Below are 20,869 nucleotides of genomic sequence, written 5' to 3'. Positions count from 1 at the left end.
TACATATGCTGTAAACTACCATGCAGTTAGCTTCCACCCAAACGAGTCCAAAATGAACATCAGCTGTTTTAAAATCAGTTTAAAGCTTTCTGGAGCTTTTCCAGGTTTTGATACGGAGGGCCTTTCTTCTTTACTGTTGATACTTGCGTTTGTTCTTCCTCACCCTCTACCTCTTTCTCCTTTTGCAGGCAAAGGCAGCTCAAGCATCTCATCCGACGTGAGTTCAAGTACAGATCACACGCCCACCAAAGCCCAGAAGAATGCAGCTACCAGTGAAGGTAGGCATCTGGTATTCATTACTCAGGTCGGGCCCCCCAGCATAATCCTAGCTATTTTCAGAAAAGGAACCTCTCCTCCTCCTTGTTCCTTCTGTGTACAGTGCTATTAGCATACTAGAAATTAAAAGACAGTTTTTCTTCCTGTGTAGAGTTTCTGCTTCTGCTTGCTCTATTTTCTGGTTTAAGCTTCTGACAAAGGATTTAAGGTACCTCTGCAGAATAAAAGTGTGGAGAGTTTTGAATTATGTTGCAAAAACTTTTTATACTCAAGATTAGATGTGATCTGATTTTGAACTTATTTCTGTAGAATATACTTGATGGAAGCTTGTTTTGGCATGTCTTCTAGGTTAAAATTCAACCTCTTATTTTCATATTAAGAGCATCGTGAAATGTGAATTGTTTCTACTGAGTTCTCAAAAGTGTGTCTATAGATATGAAGAGTTGACAGGATTTAATTAGATTTATGCATCTCACCTGCAGTTACTAGACTACCACTTGGGAGTAGATTTTTGATGTCTAGAGGAAGGAGAGGTTTGGTATGTCAGTAGTAACATAACATTGCACTAACTGGCTCTTGAACAGAGAAATGCTGATCCTTTCCTGCTGCCTTACTACATGTGAGTAGGTGTGCTTTGCTAAATGGAAGTACGTTGGCCCTAGTTTTTACTAGAGTGTCTTCAGAGGCTGAGAGGAAATCATTAAATCTGTATGTAGTTTAGTGATGTAAACTGAAAGTCCTTTTTTTTTTTTTAAATGATACATTTATAGACCTTAACTAGAATTTCTGCTCAGTCAAAATACATCGGTTGTACTTGGTAATTATAAAACAATAAATTTGACTTCTTTCATTTCTGCCATTACAAATTAAGTTATAAGTTCTGGTTGCTTTTGGTCTGGCTTTCTTTCTTCTTGTTAGAAGAAACTATAGGGTTTGAATTGTTCTTGTTTGGCAAGTCTAGCTATGACTGTAGAATCTGAACAGTAAAAGGAGTTCATGTAAGTAATAAATGACCATATAAATCACAAGAGTTTATTGTTAGGCATGCACAATCCCCTATCAAGAATGAAGATCTGGCACCTGTGAATCATATGAGATTCTGATTCAGAATCTCTGCTTTTTAGTCTGAACAATAAATTTAACAATAAATGAATATACAGTTAATAAAGTTAAGTTGAATAGTAGACTTCATGTTTCTCTAAGCTTTGGATCAGCAAGTTTTGAGGTACATGAAGGAGATGAATTGCCAAGATGCCAAGTATATTTAGGAAATGTATAAAAGCATTTTAACTTTTCTGTATGACAGCCAAGAAAAAAAGCACAAAGGAGTAGTGGAAACTCTGAAGTCAGTCCTTAACAATTGCTTTAAATTTCTGTTTTACTTCAATCAGTAAAACATTTCTTTTCCCTTATTTTCAAATCAGATAACGCAAAATAATTCTTTATTAGTCTCTAAGATTTATGTTGTTAATCTAACCTATTGTAGAGCCAGTGAATACTGGTGTAGATCATGAAATCTTCACCACAATTTTGCAGCTGTTCATTAGTGAGGGAGGTTTAAATACAGGGCAGCAGATGCTGTAGTAAAGATGTTTTCTGAGCTCTTGTGCAGATACAGAGTTCACAACAGTAGAGTTGTTACGTTTTCCACTCTTGGAGACAATTTCAGATATGAGCCTACACCCCTTACAGAAGGGTGAAAATAGGAAGGTGTGTAGATAACACTTACTTTAATAGTAGCAGTGGTGGTAGACCATCCCTCTATCTCTGCTGCTGTTGCTTTGCTACCAAGTTTTTCTGCTGAGCAGTTAATATGGGTCAGTTAAATGTGAGCTGTATTAATATGGATTGCTGTATAATCTGTCAGGTACTTTAAATGACATAACCAAGGAGTGTGAGGGTTTTATGGAGGCAAGTGAGAGCAGAGAAGTGGAACTGGTGGTGAGGGGGGGAAAAAAACACAGGATCCTGTACAAACCAGTGCTGTTACTGGAAGGTCTGTTTTTCAACCAGTTTTGTGGGTTTTTGTTCATTTGTTTTGTTCTTAACTAATGATGCCTCTTTCCCCTGTGTGTAGTAGACTTCCCTTGTAGAAGGATTCAAATGAAGAGAAGGAATTGTATGTTCTGCAAGATGAGAAGTGTTCTGTACTTAAAGAATTGAATGCTTTTTTACAGTTCAGTTACAGAGTAATGTCTAGGGACCAGCTAAGAACAAGAGCTTGATTGTGTTGGGCACTGTACTAGCAGTTGCACTTATGTCTTTTCATTGGGGTGTTTAAATAATTTTTTATAACTGTATAGTTAAATTTACCTTTATAGTACTCTATCCTCTAGTGTTTGCTTGTCATGATACGGTAGTACCTGCCCATCCTGGAGATTAAGTGCATCTTGCTCTTCAACGCGAGGCTGAAGCTGGGGCAAACACTTAAATTCTGTCCTTTACTTTAACCCCGTGTTGTAAATTCATAGCGCTGTGTGCTGTCTTGTGAATCATGATGTGTAGTGAAATGTGTATGTCCTATGTCTGGAGTAGAAAGGAAAATGAAAGGTTGCTGGTGAAATTTTCCTCACCTTCATTGGTGTGGGAAATAATTCTTTAAAAAAAAAAAAAGTTACAGCTTCTTTGCATCCCTTGAATTTCTAGTGGTGGCTGAATTCTTGGGTGCCTAGCTTTGTGAAGAGCACAGAATTTTTACGCAAGGCTGAAGGCCTTTCTTGTCTCCTGCTTTCCAGCTTTGCAAACAGACCTAACTCTCCAGTTCTGCACAGCATCTCTTCTCTTCTGTTTCTTTAAGACAGTTGACAAAACACTTATTGAAGTTGAATCCCTGAAAAGCCATGGAAAAACTAGGAAGGAAATCATAAGACTAGTTCACGCAGCTCTTTGGTACTTTACATTAGAGAGAAGTCATGTAAAATACTTGCAGGCAGGTATAAATTCCCAAGGACTGCAAAAAGACGTGAGATAGGACTCTTCCTTGAAAGAGGAAACTACCTCAGGAGCTCCCAGGCAGCAGGTGTTATCTTGCTGTTTGTTTGAGCAATCAAATGTACTCCATATTTGATCTTCTGCATTCCTTCTATTTGTGAATTTTCAGTGCTGCGATGTTTCTGTAGAGGGTGAGTTCAAGAAATGAGTTACTACCTGCTTGAAATGGCTTGTATGGTGTTCCAGTCCTAGATATGCTGCTGAGGTGACAGCTGTTAAATCTCTTGATGGGGATGGGAGATGTGGTTATCACCTGAATGCAGTGCTACAGTGCCTTCCTTCACACTGTAAATCATGAATATCTGTAGAGTTGTAAGAGATAATCTTTATACTTCAAGAAGACAACATTTGATAGAACTATAAACATCTTCCTGGGTGAACTGCACAGCATCTACCAGCGAACAGTAGACAGTATTACTGGCAGATCTCTCAGCTTCCTAAGCTCAACCTCGAGATAGCAGTGATGCAAATGAGAATGATGCAGTGATGAGGCTGCGCTGGTGCAGAAACTGAAGTTCTGTCTCTTGCTGAAGCTGCACCCACTGTGGCTTTTACTTTCTGTAATTCAGTAAAGGGCAGGAGGCAAAAAGAGATGTCAGGGCTTCTCTGTATGAATAACTGAATGTGCTATAGGTACAGTCTGGCTACAGCTTGGCTCAGAAGAAAGCATGTGGTGAACTGTGGATGTGTATGCACTTTGCTTCTTCTGTCTCCTCTTTTGATGATGCCGTTTTCTTTAGCTTTGAATATACACTACATTTTAACTCTTTTCCAGTCTCAGACATTGTCTGCAATCCTTTACCCCATCAATCACTTACAGTTAGAAACTTTAGAACACGTGAGTTTTTGCTACCCCCCATTGCTGTTCTGGCAAGTGAAAGACTAAATGGATTTTTGTGAGCTGTTTAAATGCAATTTGCTAGACACAGCTTCAGCTGGAATATTATTGTTTGAAGTTTGATTTAGAAGACTAGACTGAATGTTTTTGTATGGGCTTACCTTGGTTAGGGAGCTTTCTTCTAACACTTACCTGCAGAGCATGGAATGTTATGTCCAGACTGAATGCTTCATATTAACTTGACAGCTTTTCAAATAAAAAAATCAGTACTGTTTGCACTTCATGTGTAGATGTTGTTAAATGGTAATCCAGAGGCTGCTTTAAATTGAGAGCTCGTGCATGAGCTTCATGTGCGAGTTCTAATTTATTTCTCAGTTTCTGTAAAATCAAAATGAAGTGTTAGGCCTGAAACAAAAATACTGCTTTAGCAGTAGAGTTAAGTGCTGAAATACCTGTGAATATATCCTGTTAATGTTTATTTTAAATTGTGGAAATACAGTGAAGTCAGTTGCTGTATTCTGCAGAAATTAAAATTATATCTGCTTTTACTGATGCTGACTTTTAGAGACCTTGAATTTTTTTCCCTTCAACAATATCCTTAGAACTCCAGCGTCTGTTTTCATCACATGATGTTCATGTACCTTAAACAAACTTGAAAGCGACTGAATTTAGAAAACAGACAAATGAAGAGGACACAGCTTTTTGCATGTTAGCGTTGCCTTTTATGCTTAGTGTGGAGAGCAAATGCATTTGTTTCAACACTGCATCTCAGCAGAAGAGGTATTATATCCGAAGTTTAGATCTCTGTTTTATACGTGCAAGGAAGATGCTCAGTCACAGTTCTGGTAGATATATCCTCCTTTATGTTTTCTTCGAGCTTTTCAGCAGTTCTGAGAGAAACAACATCAGTAATGTGACTGGAATAACTACATCCATTAGGAACCTTCACTTCATTAAATCACATTTGGGTGAAAATGTAGCATTTCACAAATATGTAATGCTCTAATTACTCATGTAAGAGTGTTACTGTATACCCTGTGTGAGATGACATCTGGCTAAGATCAATGAAGTAATGTTACTGTGCTCCTTGGCACCCTTTTCTGGTGAGTCCTTGATAATGAAACTTAAATGGCTGGTATGTTGACAAGTCCCAATCTGTGTTAGGGAATTTCTGCTGTCTGTCCTCTTCTCTTGACATGTACTAAGTTCCAGAGGAAGGGGCAGCTGTGGATGAGGAACTATCCTTCTCCCTGTAGTGGTTCTCATTCTGACATGTCTGTAATTGGTTCAGTCCTTCAAAAATAGATATGTACTGGTGCCTAGAGTTCCAGCAAGCTGCAAGTCTGACTGAGAGCTCTGAAATTCATAAGACTTCTACTGTTCTGAATATAGAATTACAAATGCTCATTGAAGGCTTTGTGTAATTGCAGAAATACCAGGTACCTAGGTATCTGGAACTGGATTTTATTCAGTTTAGCAAGAAAAAGAATGTAGCTGGATTAGCTTTTTCAGGAGAAATTATCTTCTATTCATGTAAAAGTACTAAAAGTGCTTCATACGTTTGCTCTGCTCTTTTGTTGATTCATTTCTTAAGAAAATAACTTTCAAGTGACTTTCAGAAGTGACCAGAATTTGACTATTGCTACTACATCTCTTTATTCTACAGACTGTAAATGAATTAAGGCATGATGAATGCCTAGAGGAAAGTAGGAACAGGGAGTATTGTTATATCATTTCTGCTTTGACACCTAAAATATCTAAGTCATTGTGGAGGACTGTAGAGAATAATAGAAAAAGCAGCTGCTTTTCAATTTTTTTATGAACTATGGAAAGACAGATTGAGCTTTATTGATATGTGAGAACTCTCAAAACAGTAGTTTCACACTCTCACTTATTTTATCTAAGAATGATATACATTTTTGTCCCAGGCTTTCATACTCAGAAGTGTAGGAAATTAGTAATTGCCTTCTTTAATTTTCCTGAAGAACTTTATAGAACCTTCTTTTCCAGAATTGTTTGAGCTCTGTATTAGAAAGCCCTTGTCAGTGCTCTTTGTGAGCACATTTTAAGTGACGTTTGTTAAACACAAAAAGTTTGATTTTTGGGATATATGCCTTTCATTTCAACTTATCAGTGAGTAAAAAAAGTGAGATGAAATACACATTATAGGGTCTTTTCAGGGAAGATGTCATGCTGTTAATCTCTCCTGGCTTCAGAATCACGTTCTTTAAAAAGGCTGGGTGTCTCTGTATCTCCAAACAGCTCTTAATTTATTTGGTGTATTTAAGGAGATCTTTGCACTGTACTTGATGGACATTATGAAAATCTAGGAAGATGAAATTATATCTTTTGATATTGAATCTTTTGATATTTAAGTAGCTGCATGAAGAAGAGGCATCTGAGTTTGAAAATTTGGGTAAGTACAGTCCTGATGTTATTTCAGAGAGAAATAAAAATCCCAGAGAACCAGTTTAAGAATAGGCAGCTCTTCTGTGTTTTGTGTTTCATGGTATAAAGTAGGTAACTTTGTTTAGCATAGTGGAGTTCCACTAAAGCTTCTGAATGGCTTGTACGTCTTCTCTGGACATGCAAATAATTGTGTGTTATGGAACAAATTGTTGAAAAGAGATGCTGTTTTCCCACCTAGTTTTTTTTTAACTGCCCTTTTGCCAAGAAGAGCTTTTTTGATTCATTCCCATGTCTGATACCTGTTAAATAATCTTTTCCCACTTTGGTTCTTTAGTATTTTTCCTTTCATTTTGTCTTTAACATCAGACACTTACTGATTCAGTGCTGGAACTGAGAACTTACATCTGGTCTTCCTGAATGCACGTGAGCATATGCATAATTCCTAATTCATGACGGCACTTCTCTCCCTGTTATCTCTGTCCTCATGTCTTAGCAGCGTTTTGGGGAGTTCAGGCTCTTGGTTTTCCTGTTGAAGTACCGTCTAAGCAGTCTTTCTGTGCAACAAGCCTTGTCTGAATTTGATATGAATTCCTGAATTTGCCCCTACTTACTTGGATCTGGGCTGAGGTTCAGTTGGCTTTGAGTGAGCTGTGGCTGTTTTCTGTTGGTAATGAAACTAGAGACCAGGTAAGCTTCCTAGGGTTTTGTGTTACTTTTCTAACCGTGAAGTTTTCTAGAAAAGTGAAATGTTGCGTTACTCAATGTGCCAAAATAGAGTCATTTGAAGCCAAAAAAATAGGAGAGGAATAAGGGGGGTGGGAGGCGTGACTGTTAATAAATCCAAATCTATAAACACTTTGGCAGAATAAACAGAACTCACTATTTAAATTCCTCCAACCAAAATATCTGAATGCATATGCAAATATAATCACCTCAAGCAGTATGTGGAGGTACAAAGTAGTATAGAGGCTTGTTGTTAGCCCTTGTTTTTTGTGTTTAATCACATCTTGTATGCTTTTGCTATCTAATAGGCAGTTCCTGCAAAGCTGTTCTGCTAATTGTAACAATACCGTTGCAGTCGACATTTAAATCAGAGTTCAAATACAAGGCAAAAGTGGTTAGGATGTTGGCTAGGTTAAAACTGCAAATTGAAACCTTACATTATTCTGGCTAATTTGTACTGAAATGGTATAGCCAAATGCTTAAAGCTTGCCCAAACAATGCTAGGAACAAATTGGAGAGGTGCATAAAACTGCAGTCTTACTTGATCTGCTGCCTGAAATGTGAGATCTACCAGAGCAAAGGCACTTACAGTGTAGTTAGAGAGAAATGACCTCAGTTTAAAAACCTAGTGTTAGCTTTTCCAACATAAGATGTGATGCTTGGTAGGAGTGATTATGGTCTACTCAATTATCTTTAAATCTGATTTTAAGAAACCTGGGATCCGAGATGTAATTCCTTCTGTAAAGGTCTGTACCAAACCACTTGTATGCCACTATCACAGGGAGTTTTTGACTCTCAGCTGTTCTTTATTACGGCCTGTGCTATAACTACTTTCCTTCTCAGAAAAGCAAAGTCATCTTGAAGCATCTGATGACTTCCCAACATTTGCTAGTCTAAAAAATATATATATATTTAATTGCTAGACTGTGTCTGAACTGTTTCAAGAATATATATAACCTAATAATGTATATTTAAATATGTAGGGCTTATCTGTTTTCCAGAACTTATGAACTGACACTAGGAAACTACTTCAGATTAACTCTAGAACTTGCCATTCCAATTTTATTTCATTCTTTTGATCAAGTTTTTGCCTTTAACTTGACAATTCTGTTAAGTGCTGAACCATAGTTTAAATTTATGACACAAAATATCCTGCCTCTGTTTTCCTCTATCATTTATTATTGTCAGATTATCAAATGGCTGTATATTTCTTAAGAATGGTATTGCTGACAGTGCTAAACCTAGCTGCAGACTTGGGAAATATTTGCTTTACGTTGCTGACTTGCTCTTTTCATCTGTTGCTGCTGTACCATACTGCCTCTTATGATGTTTTTCTCACGTTATTGAAGTTTGGCATCTTATTTCTGCTAGCATTCTTCACATGTTGACATATGCACTGAGGTTGGCTGATGAAAATGGCAGTTCAAGAATGGACAGTGGTAATTCTTATTTCTTGTTAATTCTGACTGGTGGATCATCATAGGTTTGGGCAATTACAGTAGATTAGGTATAAGCAGAATTTGTGAGTATAACCTGGTGATTAGCAGTTTACATTTTCCTCGAGTCTTAATCATCCACTGTTCAACATTTAACTTGTGTTGCGGTGGTGTTCCTGTTGCATGTTTAGTAACCTTCCATGTTGATATTTCTTCTCATATTTAAGGCTTTTTTTTTTTGTATTTAAATGTGAATGTGGATTGTGAGTTGCAACCCCTTGAAAATCAAGTTATATTTGCCATTTTTATAATTTGAATAAAGAATTCTAACACAGCAAAACAAGGACCTGTGGCAGTTGATCAACTGTGTTGAAAGAGGGGAGGTTTCTTCTCACCTACTCTGTTGGTATCTATTCTGTGCATAAAGTCTTGCCAGAAGGCAGGCAGGATTTTGATAGAGATGTATTGTGAATACTCTTTTGTAAGATCTGGCAATCCATTTAGATCAACTAGTTTTCAGCTGCCCTGGCAAAGTAAAGTACGGGGATTTCTCATCTAGCCTACCTGTATCGTGTTTGTGCTGCCTTGTGGATGTGAATGCATGATTGAGATGAAGCTTGATTGCTTTACTGACTGACTGAAACTTGTGCTGCTTGCAGTGACTTGGATAAACCATAAATATTCATTGTAAATTGTCACTAGACTCATGATAATTAAACTTCAGTTTTTACCAGTGCTAGTTAAATCTACAGCTCTTTTTGGGTTTCCCTAAAATGAAACCCATTTTCATCTTGTGTATAAAAATGAAAATTTACAGGACTACTGAGTATTTATTATTTGTGGGAAGTCTTTTACTTGTTTGTTAAAATTAAATATTTCTCTTCCAGTGGCTCCCAGCTGGAAGTATTTGTATTAAGAGATCTCAAGATGTAGGCAGAAGGAACAGATTCTTGTTCCTAACTGTGAGGCTTGTGATTTGCTTCATTTGAAGATGCTTCTGTGTTCATGCAGATAAATACAGACTTCTGTTTTTTCCCCCTCACTAGCAAGATAAACATTTATAAGCCATTACAGCTTAGCTTGTTAGATCCCACTTGAGCAATAAAAACTTTGTGTGGCACCTGAAGCTTTAGAATCCCTGCGCTGTGCAAAGCAGTCGTTTGCTTGGCACCAGGGAGGGCTATTTCAGTACTGTGTTAGTGGTTATTTTTTCTTGCTTTATGTTTGTCTTCTGAACAGGAACAAATGTGATTGAAATGGTAAAAGCGTAACCAGGCTACCATCTGTTGGCTCTGGATGAGGAACCTGATGGTCATTTGGTCCTTCTTTATTGTGGACCGAGATAAACCATTAGTTTGAACTTTACTTTCTGAAATGACATCCTTTTTCTCTAAAACAAGACTTTAATCACTGTTTGGAATCTGAGCCAAAATTACGGTCCAATCTGATGCTAACTGTAAGTAGACCTCTTCTGTACTGTTTCAGTAAACTTTCCCAATTTTTTTTAATGCCCTTTTATCTCAGATACAGTTGTTCTCCACACTTTGTCCTCCCTTAAGTTTGTATTTGGAAGACTTTTGCAACATTAAGCATGTGAATCAGTTCGATCAAGTAGATAATGTACCCAATTTTAACAGATTACTCTGAATCTCACCGAAACTCACAACACTGAATCTGCTTTGCCATCTGAAACTACAGATAGTAGTCAGTAGGTGAGTGTCTATTGGTGTTGCTGCTTTGTCAGACTACTTGACTAACATCTGTTGGGGAAAAAAACTCTTCAGAGGAACATCTATTTTTCTTCTTTTTTTTGATGCGCATTGGATGGACGCTGGATACGCAAGCTTCCTTCAGTATTTGTTGAAGATCACTTCTATCAGTGTGTCACTGAGGAAGACAGATTCCTACAACATTTCTTGAAGTCTAAATATTTGGCTGGATTTGCTAAGAATGTGTCATCCTTCATGAAATTTTATCTGTGTCAAAGTAACAGCTGGACCATTCAGTTACAAGCTTCAGATTCTGCCAATCAAATGTAATGACTGTTTGAAATGAAGGATAATTGGTCTTTTTTCAGCCTGATGTGTAAATGCTTTCATGTACTGATCTATTAATTTTGTATGTGTGATTTTTTTTTTCCTAAGAATGTGTCTTTGGGCAAGGGAGAAGAAACTCAAAACACAAAAATTACTTTTTCCTTTTCATTTTCCCCTGACATTTTAAAGAATGTTTCTCCATTGCTGTGATGATATCAGGCTTTTAAAAATATATTGTATCTATGAGGCTTCAAAACTAAACATCGTTCACTTCTTAGGTGAGAAGGTTCTAAGTCATATGTCATGGCTACCTATAGATATCCAGCATTTGTCTGCTATTCCAAAAGGTTGTATGAACTGGATTTGGATGCTGGCCTAATGAGAAGAACAGTGATATCTTCTCAAATTTGCTGATGAATTAATGCTCAGACTATTCTTGTAACTCTGCTTGTAACTTGTTACTCATACTTCAGTTCTGAATTTTACGTGGTTCTAATCTTCTCCATTGTGGATCTGCTATTATCACAGAAGTAGGAACGTATCTAAAACAACTTATTTATTCCTATCTATGCCAGAAAGATCTTTTCTCATATATCTCAGATATAAAATCAGTATAGAAGGACAATATGCCATGACTTCCTTATGTTTAATATTTAGGAGTTCTAAATTAGAGCAACTGCCACCCTATTGAAATATATTACAAGCTATGCTACTTGGGAAAGAACAAGAATGTAACAGTGACTTAAAATGTTGGTCTAACTAGGATCACAGAGTGGAGGAAAGAGAACATGGTTGGAAACTGCAAGCAGTAAAGCTAGTTAAGTGAAAGAAACTGGGAAACAAAATATATTAGCTGCAAAGTTACTAAAATTAAAAAAAAGGTGTTTAAAATATGACAAAACATTTACATTCTCTTGATTCTTGCTTAGTGTGATATTTTTTCTTATAACCATAAGTGCTGAGATACTGCTGAAAAGATAAATTGTTTCCTTTGGCCCCTTTATAGAAATTATATCCTTTTGTTTGTGTGGTTGGCCGGTTCAGGTCAGAGAAACGAGCATTCTGTTGTGGATGGTTCAGTTAACAGCAAACGTAACCTTAGTGAACCTCTGGAATTTTGTGACTCCTGGAAAAACTGATGTATCGTGTTGCTTCAGTAATCAGATAGTCTTCATGAATCTAAAAAAAAAATATCCCTAAACCTAGTAATAAAACTTCACACAAAGCCTCAACAGAAGGAAAATAGCTAATTGAAACCTCCCAGAAAATTTGAGGAATGTTTCTCAGGTTCTTTTTAGCATCAGGAGCAAGGTCACCTTTGGTATGAAAAATGATTCTGTCATTAATATCAGTCTCCATTTGAATGCTAATGCATTTGTCTATAGCAAGAAAATTGTGTGTGTTTTAGGTGCTATTTGTGTATGGTTTTGCTTATTTACATTCGTATTCATTAACTTGTGTTAGAGAAACTGAGTACAAGACCTGGATGAGCTTCAGCTCTTCCCATCTGTGAGTGCATTGGAATTTCTAAGAACTTGGCATGGGAGGATGCTCAACTGAAAACACATTGACAGTCCCCTCACCTCACACAGCAGCACAGCAGGCTGAAGTATATATATGTTTACTCATTAGAAAAGTTGTAAAGAATGTGTTGCCTTGGTTGCTGCTTGGGGGGAGGGAAGAACAAACAAACAAAAAAAACCAACCAGTAGTTCTGTTCTGACTCTGAATATGTTTATATACTATAGAGTCTCAGGTATCAGCTGAAACAATTTGTCAGCAGTGATTACTGTTTTTTTTTGACCTGGTGTTGCAGGCACCCTTCTGTTCCATGAACAGCTTTGCTCATCCTCAGGATTAAGTCTTCTGGGCTCAGAAGTCTTTAACCTCCTGCTCTGTTTTATTGACATTTTAGCTTAATATCCTCTGTGTATATCATGTCTGGTAATTTGATCTAAATGAAGGACACTCTATTCTGACCAAAATTTGTCTGGGCATCCTATGTGGAACTCTTGGCAGAGTAAAATTATGCCTTTGCTTACCAAGTTGGATGCCTTTAGGATGATTCATCTTAATGCAGATGTGCAGATTAGCAAAAAATTTTGAAGCTTCAGGTGTCTTGGTCAGAGCCATTCCTATTTAACATCTGGAAGCAGTAGAAAAATCAGCATTTCCTTAAGGAAAGAATTGTAGGTTTACGGAACAAGGCCAGGAAAAACCAGGTGCTTGTTAACTGTGTCGCACTGCCTTGTAAATCATGTCATCTTAAATAACTGTATAACAATGGTCTTCTAATACAGGTACTTGGACCAAAACAAAGGTAATGAAGCCCTCTGTGGCAAAGGTTCAAAGGTGATGGTGTGGTTGGGAGACTGGTAGTCATATCTAGGTATTGAAACAAGTTTTCTGATTCTTAGTGTGTGAACACTTCATATTGTATACTGGGACTATATGAAATACTGTGTAGGAAAAAAGCACTGGTTAATAACTTTTTGTTAAAGGTTGTTTTTTTTTATGACTGGAGTTGAATTTGATAGCTTTTGTCATTTCGTGTCTAACTCTTGAACGTGAATGGTCATACTTAACTTTAACATTTAGCTTTTGACTAAGGAGTCTGAATGGACTAGGTTTTTGTTTGATTTTGGCATTTCTGCCTCACGTTAGTTCGGTTTCATATCAGAGAAGTACCAAACTGAATTTTATTCTGGGGAGTGAAGGGACTACTCAAAGTAAAGGCATGGGATTCTGACTGAGGAAATGAAACAGCATTGCCAAAAGATAAGAGATAGCAAACTGTACATTAAAAATAAAGCTTCTCTGCTGTATAGTACTGAAAATGTGGGTGTACGTACAACTGCAGTGTCAGAAGCTTACCTGTCCTTATAGATAGTCTGTTAGAGAGTTGGGAAGCATCGATACTCTTATCAAGTATTTTAAATGCTAAGGTCATGGCAGCAGTATTTGCCAAGAACCACATCCTGAGTATTTGATTTAGCAGGGCAAATGCACATCAGCTATGGAAAAAAACATGCACAAGCAAAAAATGAAGTAATCCTGTTGCTGTGTACTTGGAATGTGATAGAAGGTACTTTCCATCGTACATAGAACATCACTGGTTCAGTATAATGTGCTACAAATTCTTTCTGAAGAACAGCTGATGGAGTAAAAGTTGAGACTGAAATTTTAGATGCTTCACTGAATTTTTCATTGGAAACAGTATGGTTCAGAGCTTAGTTCCTATTTCTTCCATTGAAAAAAATTATGTTGAACATGCTTCATGCATTCTTTAATCCAACACAGTGCTCAAATATACAAGTCAGCCCAGCAAAATCTTTTTATTTCCGTCTGCTTTCTTGTGGCTGCAATACCTCTTTTTGTTGCCCTAGTTTTACCATTACTCTGACATGCTTTGGATAACACTAGTAACCAAAATGCCAACAATACCCCTGGATAATAGAAAGACTGTGGGCTTGAAGACCTGTATGCCTTTCTCCTCTTTCTCTACTCTGTGATCCAAGCTTGTTTTGCTGAGCATTATATTTCCTGTGCCACATGGACAACGTTGAACCCTATCCATCTTAAGTTCAGCTCCTGGAACTATCTTGCCTTTCCTTATTCTTACATCAATCTTTCACTTTCTGAATGTGGGATGAAGCTGTCCTCACTGCCTGCTTGTTGTTTTCCTGAATGTGCTAGCCAGCCTGAAATGATATACTTCATATTACACATCTGCTGCCAAATTTTAGTCATATGTATTGCTCAAGCTGCAAACCTCCAAAGCAAACACAGAGAGGAAATCAAAATTAAATTAATCCTCTCCAAGGATGTATAAAGTATAGTTGCACTGAGGTTTACAAGTTGAGGGTGAGAGGGACCATTGGTAGTGTGTGTCAGAAGCCACTGGTATGCACAGCCCTTTCCACTGCAATGCTTCTCTGGACTGGAATTGCTGAGCTTGAAGACCTTAAGGTTTTTTTCATGATAGGCATGTATGACTTTTCAAAAGCTTGGTTAGCTACAGAATCATAAAACATTCTTGGCAGTTTGTGTTCACAGAATTAAAGACAAATGACTTACCATTTTCTCTGGAGCCCTCAGAGCAGTGTTTTCGTGTAATTTTTAGTCAAAGCATCTTAGCTGAACAAAGTTCTGGAGTCATCACTTTTGAATGTGGTACCAAGGTAAGGCTGGAGACCTGCTTCTTACTGCTCTTAGTTGAGAGGTCAGGTTTAGGGACAGCATTTAGTTTTGTTGTACTGCCACTATCCCTAACACTAGGCTTGGCCTGACCAGCAGAAGGAGTCAGTGTCTCCTTTTCAGTGCAGGGACAGCTGACATGAAAGCCCTGACATGAAAGGAGACAGAGGCATAAAGTAGTAGTTTGTGGCTTTTTTGAAACACACTTACAGGCTATCCCTAGCCTATTTGTATGTGGAAGACATAAAGGAAAGAAGTGAGTGTCTGCTTGCAGGAGGAAAAAAAAAAACTAAATGGAATTCCATGTCAGAATTTTGTGCAGTAGCAATTTTGATAATATCACTTGAAATGAATTGATATTCCATACTGCATGTTTCAGAGAAAAAAATGCCTTAAGTTTATAGCAGTAAGGATGTAAGTGCTTTTTAATGTATTTCCACAAGCAGAAACAGACTTGATTGCTGAAGTGGCCATTGTAGCTATTCTTCCACCAATTATGCACAGGAAAAAGGAATAAAAATCTTGCCTGATTTTTCTTAACTCTTGTGGGCTTCAGGATTGTAATCCTATTACAGAATGTCATAGTGAGCACCATGATTTATTTACCTGCTGCATACTCTGAAGTTCATTAAATTATTAGAAGTGATTAAACTGTCTCGGACAATTTAGATGTCTGGTTAAACTACTTTGAGAAGCAAAGCCATGACTGAGTAGCTTGATCTGAGTTGTTCAGGGGGAAGAACTTTGAAAATGAGCGTACCTGAAGTAAATGAGTTCAGAGGTTGTAAAAGTTCCTTATTTATGCTTCTGATACAGAGAATAGTATCTGATTGCAGTCTTGCAATATTAGCTGTTGCTTGACATGAGTCTTGTGGAAAAATAATTAAACTTTTCAGAAGAGCTCCTGTGGTGGGAAGTTACCACTCTGTTGTCCCTTTGCAATTTGCCCCATCTTTTGTAAGCCTAATCTTTGTACAAGAACTACATGATTAACTTCTACTGGTAGGCAAACAGTTTTCCATGTCTTCCCTACTAAATATGTCAATTTAGGTTACTTGTGAAACTCAGACACCATTAATCAAGGGCCTCATGTAGACCTAGAAGGGAGAATGTAAGAATTATTGTCTGTACTTCTTGATGACTGTACAAGAAATCGCTGCTTGCCAAAACAGTTAACAGAGTGGAAGTAATGTACTGTGAATGTCAACTTGTTGATCTGTAGACCTCAGTATTTTTCCATGGCATGCGGAGTCCACCTGTGTGTTTAAGCTTGCTGACAATAGGCTGACTTTTTTTTCCACGTTATTGAAAGTCCTAAAGCCCTGTCGTTTCAAAAGTGGGAAGAAACTTCTGGTGTAATGAGATCACTTCAGAAAAGGGGGTTGTTTTGGTAAGAATCAGGTAACTCGCTTATCTTAGAACCCATCTATGGAAGTTGTCATTTATCATTTCAGTCCCTTTTGGCCTAGGAAAAAAACAGGACGGTTGTCTACCACCAAAGCAAATTTTATTTTTCTTACCTATTTTTTTAATTGTTTTTAGTGTTTATTTTCTACGCTTGTTTTAAATGGCAGATATTAAGCTATAATTTTAATTTCTTGAATTGTTTTATCCTGTATGTAATGAACTTATTTCTAATTTGAGTAAATGCATATTAAGAATACCTCAGTTTGATGTTCAATTTTGATTATAGATTGTTGTAAATTGATGTTCAATTTTGATTATAAGAATACCTCAGTTTGATGTTCAAGTTTGATTATTTAGCTATGTCACAGAGGAGAAAATACACTACCAAGGGTGATGTTATGAAGTAATACTTCAGCATGCTCTGTAGGTTCTGCCAAACCAGATTGGCTTGTAGAAGTCAAATTTGCATCACTGTAAAAGGAATTGTATGGCTTTAAGTAACTTAGATTTCAAGTAATTAATTCAAATCTAGTTGGTCATGATTAAGGTCTTCATTTGTGCCAGTTGTGATTTATTGAAATATCTGAAAATAAAATGGAAAATTAATTTTGTTTGCTTTGAATTCTAAGTTATATATGGTGTGTACATATATAATAATATCTGTGTGTATGTATATATATATGCACATGTACAAATTTTTCTCCATTCTATAGGTATATACATAAAATATGTGCATAAGCTCTTTAGTCCTATGAGGCAAGAGATATTTTAGCAAATATCTCTTGTAGCAAAACCATTATACTATGTGAAATGAATGTTTTCCTTGACTGCCTTTAGCAGAAAACAGTTCTGAGACATTATTTTTGTTATGGTTTTTTCACAAAAATAGATTTTCATACTTAGCTAGCGTTGTATCATGTCAGGCAGCATGACTTGAAAAGTAGTCTTTTGAGTCTGCAAATTTCAAATATTTTTTTCCTTCCACTTTCGTGCTGCATATGTAGAACCATGGTGAGAAAATTGTTAACAGTATTGAATTGCCTTACTTTCCCCCCTTTTCCTCCCTGTTTTATTTTAGAGGCCAACTTAATTCTCCATCTAGGTAGACTTGATGAATGGAATTGTTCCAAGTCTTGCGAGTGAAAACAAGGCAGGAATAGACGAGAGGGTTGACTATCTGCCAAAGCAAACTTGAGTGGAATAGCTTAGACCATCCAGTGTTGCACTTTGTAACACCATGGGGCTTCTTAAAGGTATTTCCGTTCTCAGATATATGTGGTCCATCGGGTGTCACAAGAGGCAAGTACTTTTGTAATGAATGAATTCCACGTCCTGTAGCACTTAGATGGATTTCAGCCATCTTGGTAAGGAAGAAGGGACTGAGCTAGGCACAGCTATGCAGTTTGACACTACAGAACCTTTCATGTATTTAAAGTAAAAAATGCTACATAGGTGGCAACAACCACTGCTGGGTCTTAAGAAAAGCAAATGTAAATGAAGTTCTTTCACATTGGCCTTTAAGTGCCTTCCTTCAGTTTGCAAAGTGCTAAGATAAAATACACAACCTTCTCTTAAGATTGAATTTCACTACTTTGGATTTACTTTTAAAAAGCATCTTTGTAGATGATTTGAGGACTTATGAATGTGTCTTATTAGAAGTGTAATGATTAGAGTAAATTGAAGGGAAAATAAGAATGAACAGAAGTCCAGAAAGTTCAAGGCTACTGAAATACCTACATTTATTTAGCCTGTTAAATTAGGGAAGAGGGAACTCATGGATATTGAATACAGAAAAACATTGCAAAGGAGGAAGGATTAAGGTTTATTTGTGCTTGCTATGGATAAGAAAATTAGATCTGAAAGGGGGAATTGGACTTAATACTGGATCAAACTTTTTTTGTGCGTTGAACAAGGTTCTGGTAGGGTTAGGGGTCTCTGCTGGAGATGTGAAGGAAAGATTGGCATAGGTGTTTGTTAGACTTTTGCTCTTGTAGCTAATACTGCTGTGAAGTAGATGATGATGAAAGGGGGCTATTGCTGAGCTGTGCATCTCCACCTCTTTTCTGCCATCCTGTCAGGTTTGTTCACAAATGAACATTTTACTTACTGTACATTTTAGTTTACTTATTGCTATTTGTAACCTGTAAATTGAACATGAATCGTTGTTCATGAAGTAAATGTGTACTGATACTGTGGAGAGGCTCCATCTGGCTGTATGGAAGATAATATCCTTCTAGTTTATAAGAAAATTGTGGAATTTGTATTTAGAGAATACCTGTTCAAAGAGAACAGATTTGAATTGCTTCATAAATTAGAAAGTATCACTGACAGTGCAACTTCAAAGTAATTCTGAGGTGACTGAGATGCACTATAAAGGGACTCCAGGAAGCTTTCAGTACTTTTCATCTACTTGTTCTGTTGTTGGCTCCTTTTAGGCATTAAAACTATAGTAAAGTCTAGCAGAAGGATAAACAGAAGAATAATTTGGCTTCTACTCGAAAGACATGTAGGGTAAAATGGAACTTAGACATTCTTCTGTATGAAAATGTGTTTAGGGGAATTCATTGGAAGTATAATGCATGGTAAATTAATAAATTAGCAAATTATTTTGTGAGAGCAAATATGTGTTAATAATTGGGATCACTTTTCTATAGATACGAAGGTACCCTCCTAATCTCCAGTTGATAAATGAAACCAAAAGTCATCATTTCTTTTTCTATTAGATAAAAGTCTTTCCTTAAGCTGTAGGATGAGAGGATATTTGATGTAGGAAGACTAAGCAGAAGGTTGTCTGCAATGAGCCAGCAGTGTGCCCTTGTGGCTCGAAAAGCAAATGGTATCCTGGACTCCATCAGAAGAGGGGTGGCCAGCAGGGACAAGGAAGTGATTGTCCCCCTTTACTCTGCTCTTGTGAGGCCCCATCTGGAGTACTGCATCCAAGTGTGGAGCCCCCAGTACAAAAAAGACAGGGAGCTGTTGAAGAGGATCCAGAAGAGGACCATGAAGATGATCAGGAGGCTGGAGCACCTCTCTCCTATGAAGACAGGCTGAGGGAGCTGGACTCGTTCAGCCTGGAGAAAAGAAGGCTGCGGGGTGACCTCACTGCAGCTTTCAATACCTAAAGGGAGCCTAAGAGGGGAGGGGAATCAACTCTTTGAAAGGGTTGACAACTGCAGGACAAGGGGAAATGGTTTTAAGTTGAGGGAGGGGAGATTCAGTTGGATGTCAGGGGAAAATTCTTTACAGAGAGAGTGGTGAGGTCCTGGAACAGGCTGCCCAGAGAGGTTGTGGATGCCCTGTCCCTGGAGTTGTTCAAGACCAGATTGGATGGGGCTCTGGGCAGCCTGGTCTAGTATGAAATGAGGAGGTTGGTGGCTCTGCATGTGGCAGGGGGTTGAAGATTCATGATTCTTGAGGTCCCTTTCAACCCTGGCCATTCTGTGATTCTGTCTGTAGTTTCCTATAACTGTTCTCTTGGCCTGTTTTGGTGATTGCTGCTATTTTGCTAGTTCTTTTTTTTTTTTTTAACATCATCTCATTTCTTAGTGAACTGCTAAGACTGTAGGCTTAAAATACTGGTCAGATGCAGAATCTCTCTCTCCCACTACCATCTCAGACATAACACATATACACGTTCACTCTGATGCTATATGCAAGTGACAATATGTGGATGTGGTATGTACTATTGATCTTTACCTAACTTTTTTTTAGCCTTTTGCATTGCAGCAGGTGAACTGTTTCTCAGAAGGTTAAATAGTAAGAAGAATATTTTATAATTTTCTAAAGATTTTTACTGAAAGTTTATTGTTAATTTGTCTAGATGTGGAAATGCGAAGTACAATGGCTTTTGACAGAAGCATGTATCCTTGGCATACCTGATCCAAATTTTGAGTCACAAGCCCTTGAAAATTTGGTTTGGCTGTGTTTGATGAAAATTACTAGAGCTTAGCCTTTAAAACCTTAGGTGTCATTGTGAACATGACCTTAGGTGAGCTGAGCAAGAAATTACTTCCTAATTCTCCAGTTTTATCCTGCTATTGCTTGCAGAGGTGCTGTAGCTTGAAGTGAGAAAGAGGAGAAAGAAACTAAGGGTGAAACTGTGAGAAACAAAGAACACCCTCCACAGTCCACTCCCCAGACTTCCAAATTCTAGAAGCTAACAGACAGACACAGGATTAGGAAGTGTTCATCTGCTTTCTCTGAAAAGGCAGCTAGACATGTTTCTGAGAATGGAAAGAAAATGGGAATAAAAGGTGAAGTGATAAGATTCCTTTCCTGGTCAGGAAGAGTGGGATAGGATAGAAAAACCTCCAAAATCTATGGTGGGGATTCTTAGTGTCTGATGTTTATAAATGGCTTTGGAACCCACTGGCCAGCTCTGAATCAGTTTGCTGCACTTCATCATGGTATACGATGACTGCTGTTCTTGAATCCTCTGCTTGAACAGCAGAGGTTTGTGTGTTGAATCAGGGGGTGATCTACAGTTTTTGAAATAAGTGGGTTTTAATACAAAGCTGCAATGTAAAATTCTATTTTAGGTTGGATTAAACAATAGA

At 37.5% G+C, this 20,869-nt stretch overlaps 1 protein-coding gene across 1 annotated transcript in view; it reads left to right on the top strand.

Annotated features, from left to right (window-relative positions):
• The window catches only part of FBXL7 (F-box and leucine rich repeat protein 7), a 169,880-nt gene that overhangs the window by 37,484 nt on the left and 111,527 nt on the right, over nucleotides 1–20,869 (top strand). Inside the window, exon 2 of the mRNA XM_010708490.3 lies at nucleotides 189–278. Within this exon, the coding sequence (XP_010706792.1) occupies nucleotides 189–278 (90 nt within the window). The remainder of the gene's footprint in view (nucleotides 1–188; nucleotides 279–20,869) is intronic.

This window comes from Meleagris gallopavo, chromosome 3, assembly GCF_000146605.3.
Source record: "Meleagris gallopavo isolate NT-WF06-2002-E0010 breed Aviagen turkey brand Nicholas breeding stock chromosome 3, Turkey_5.1, whole genome shotgun sequence".
In the NCBI taxonomy this organism is placed as follows: domain Eukaryota; kingdom Metazoa; phylum Chordata; class Aves; order Galliformes; family Phasianidae; genus Meleagris; species Meleagris gallopavo.
Note: the sequence above shows the minus strand (reverse complement) of the source record. Positions and strands in the feature narration are given on the sequence as shown.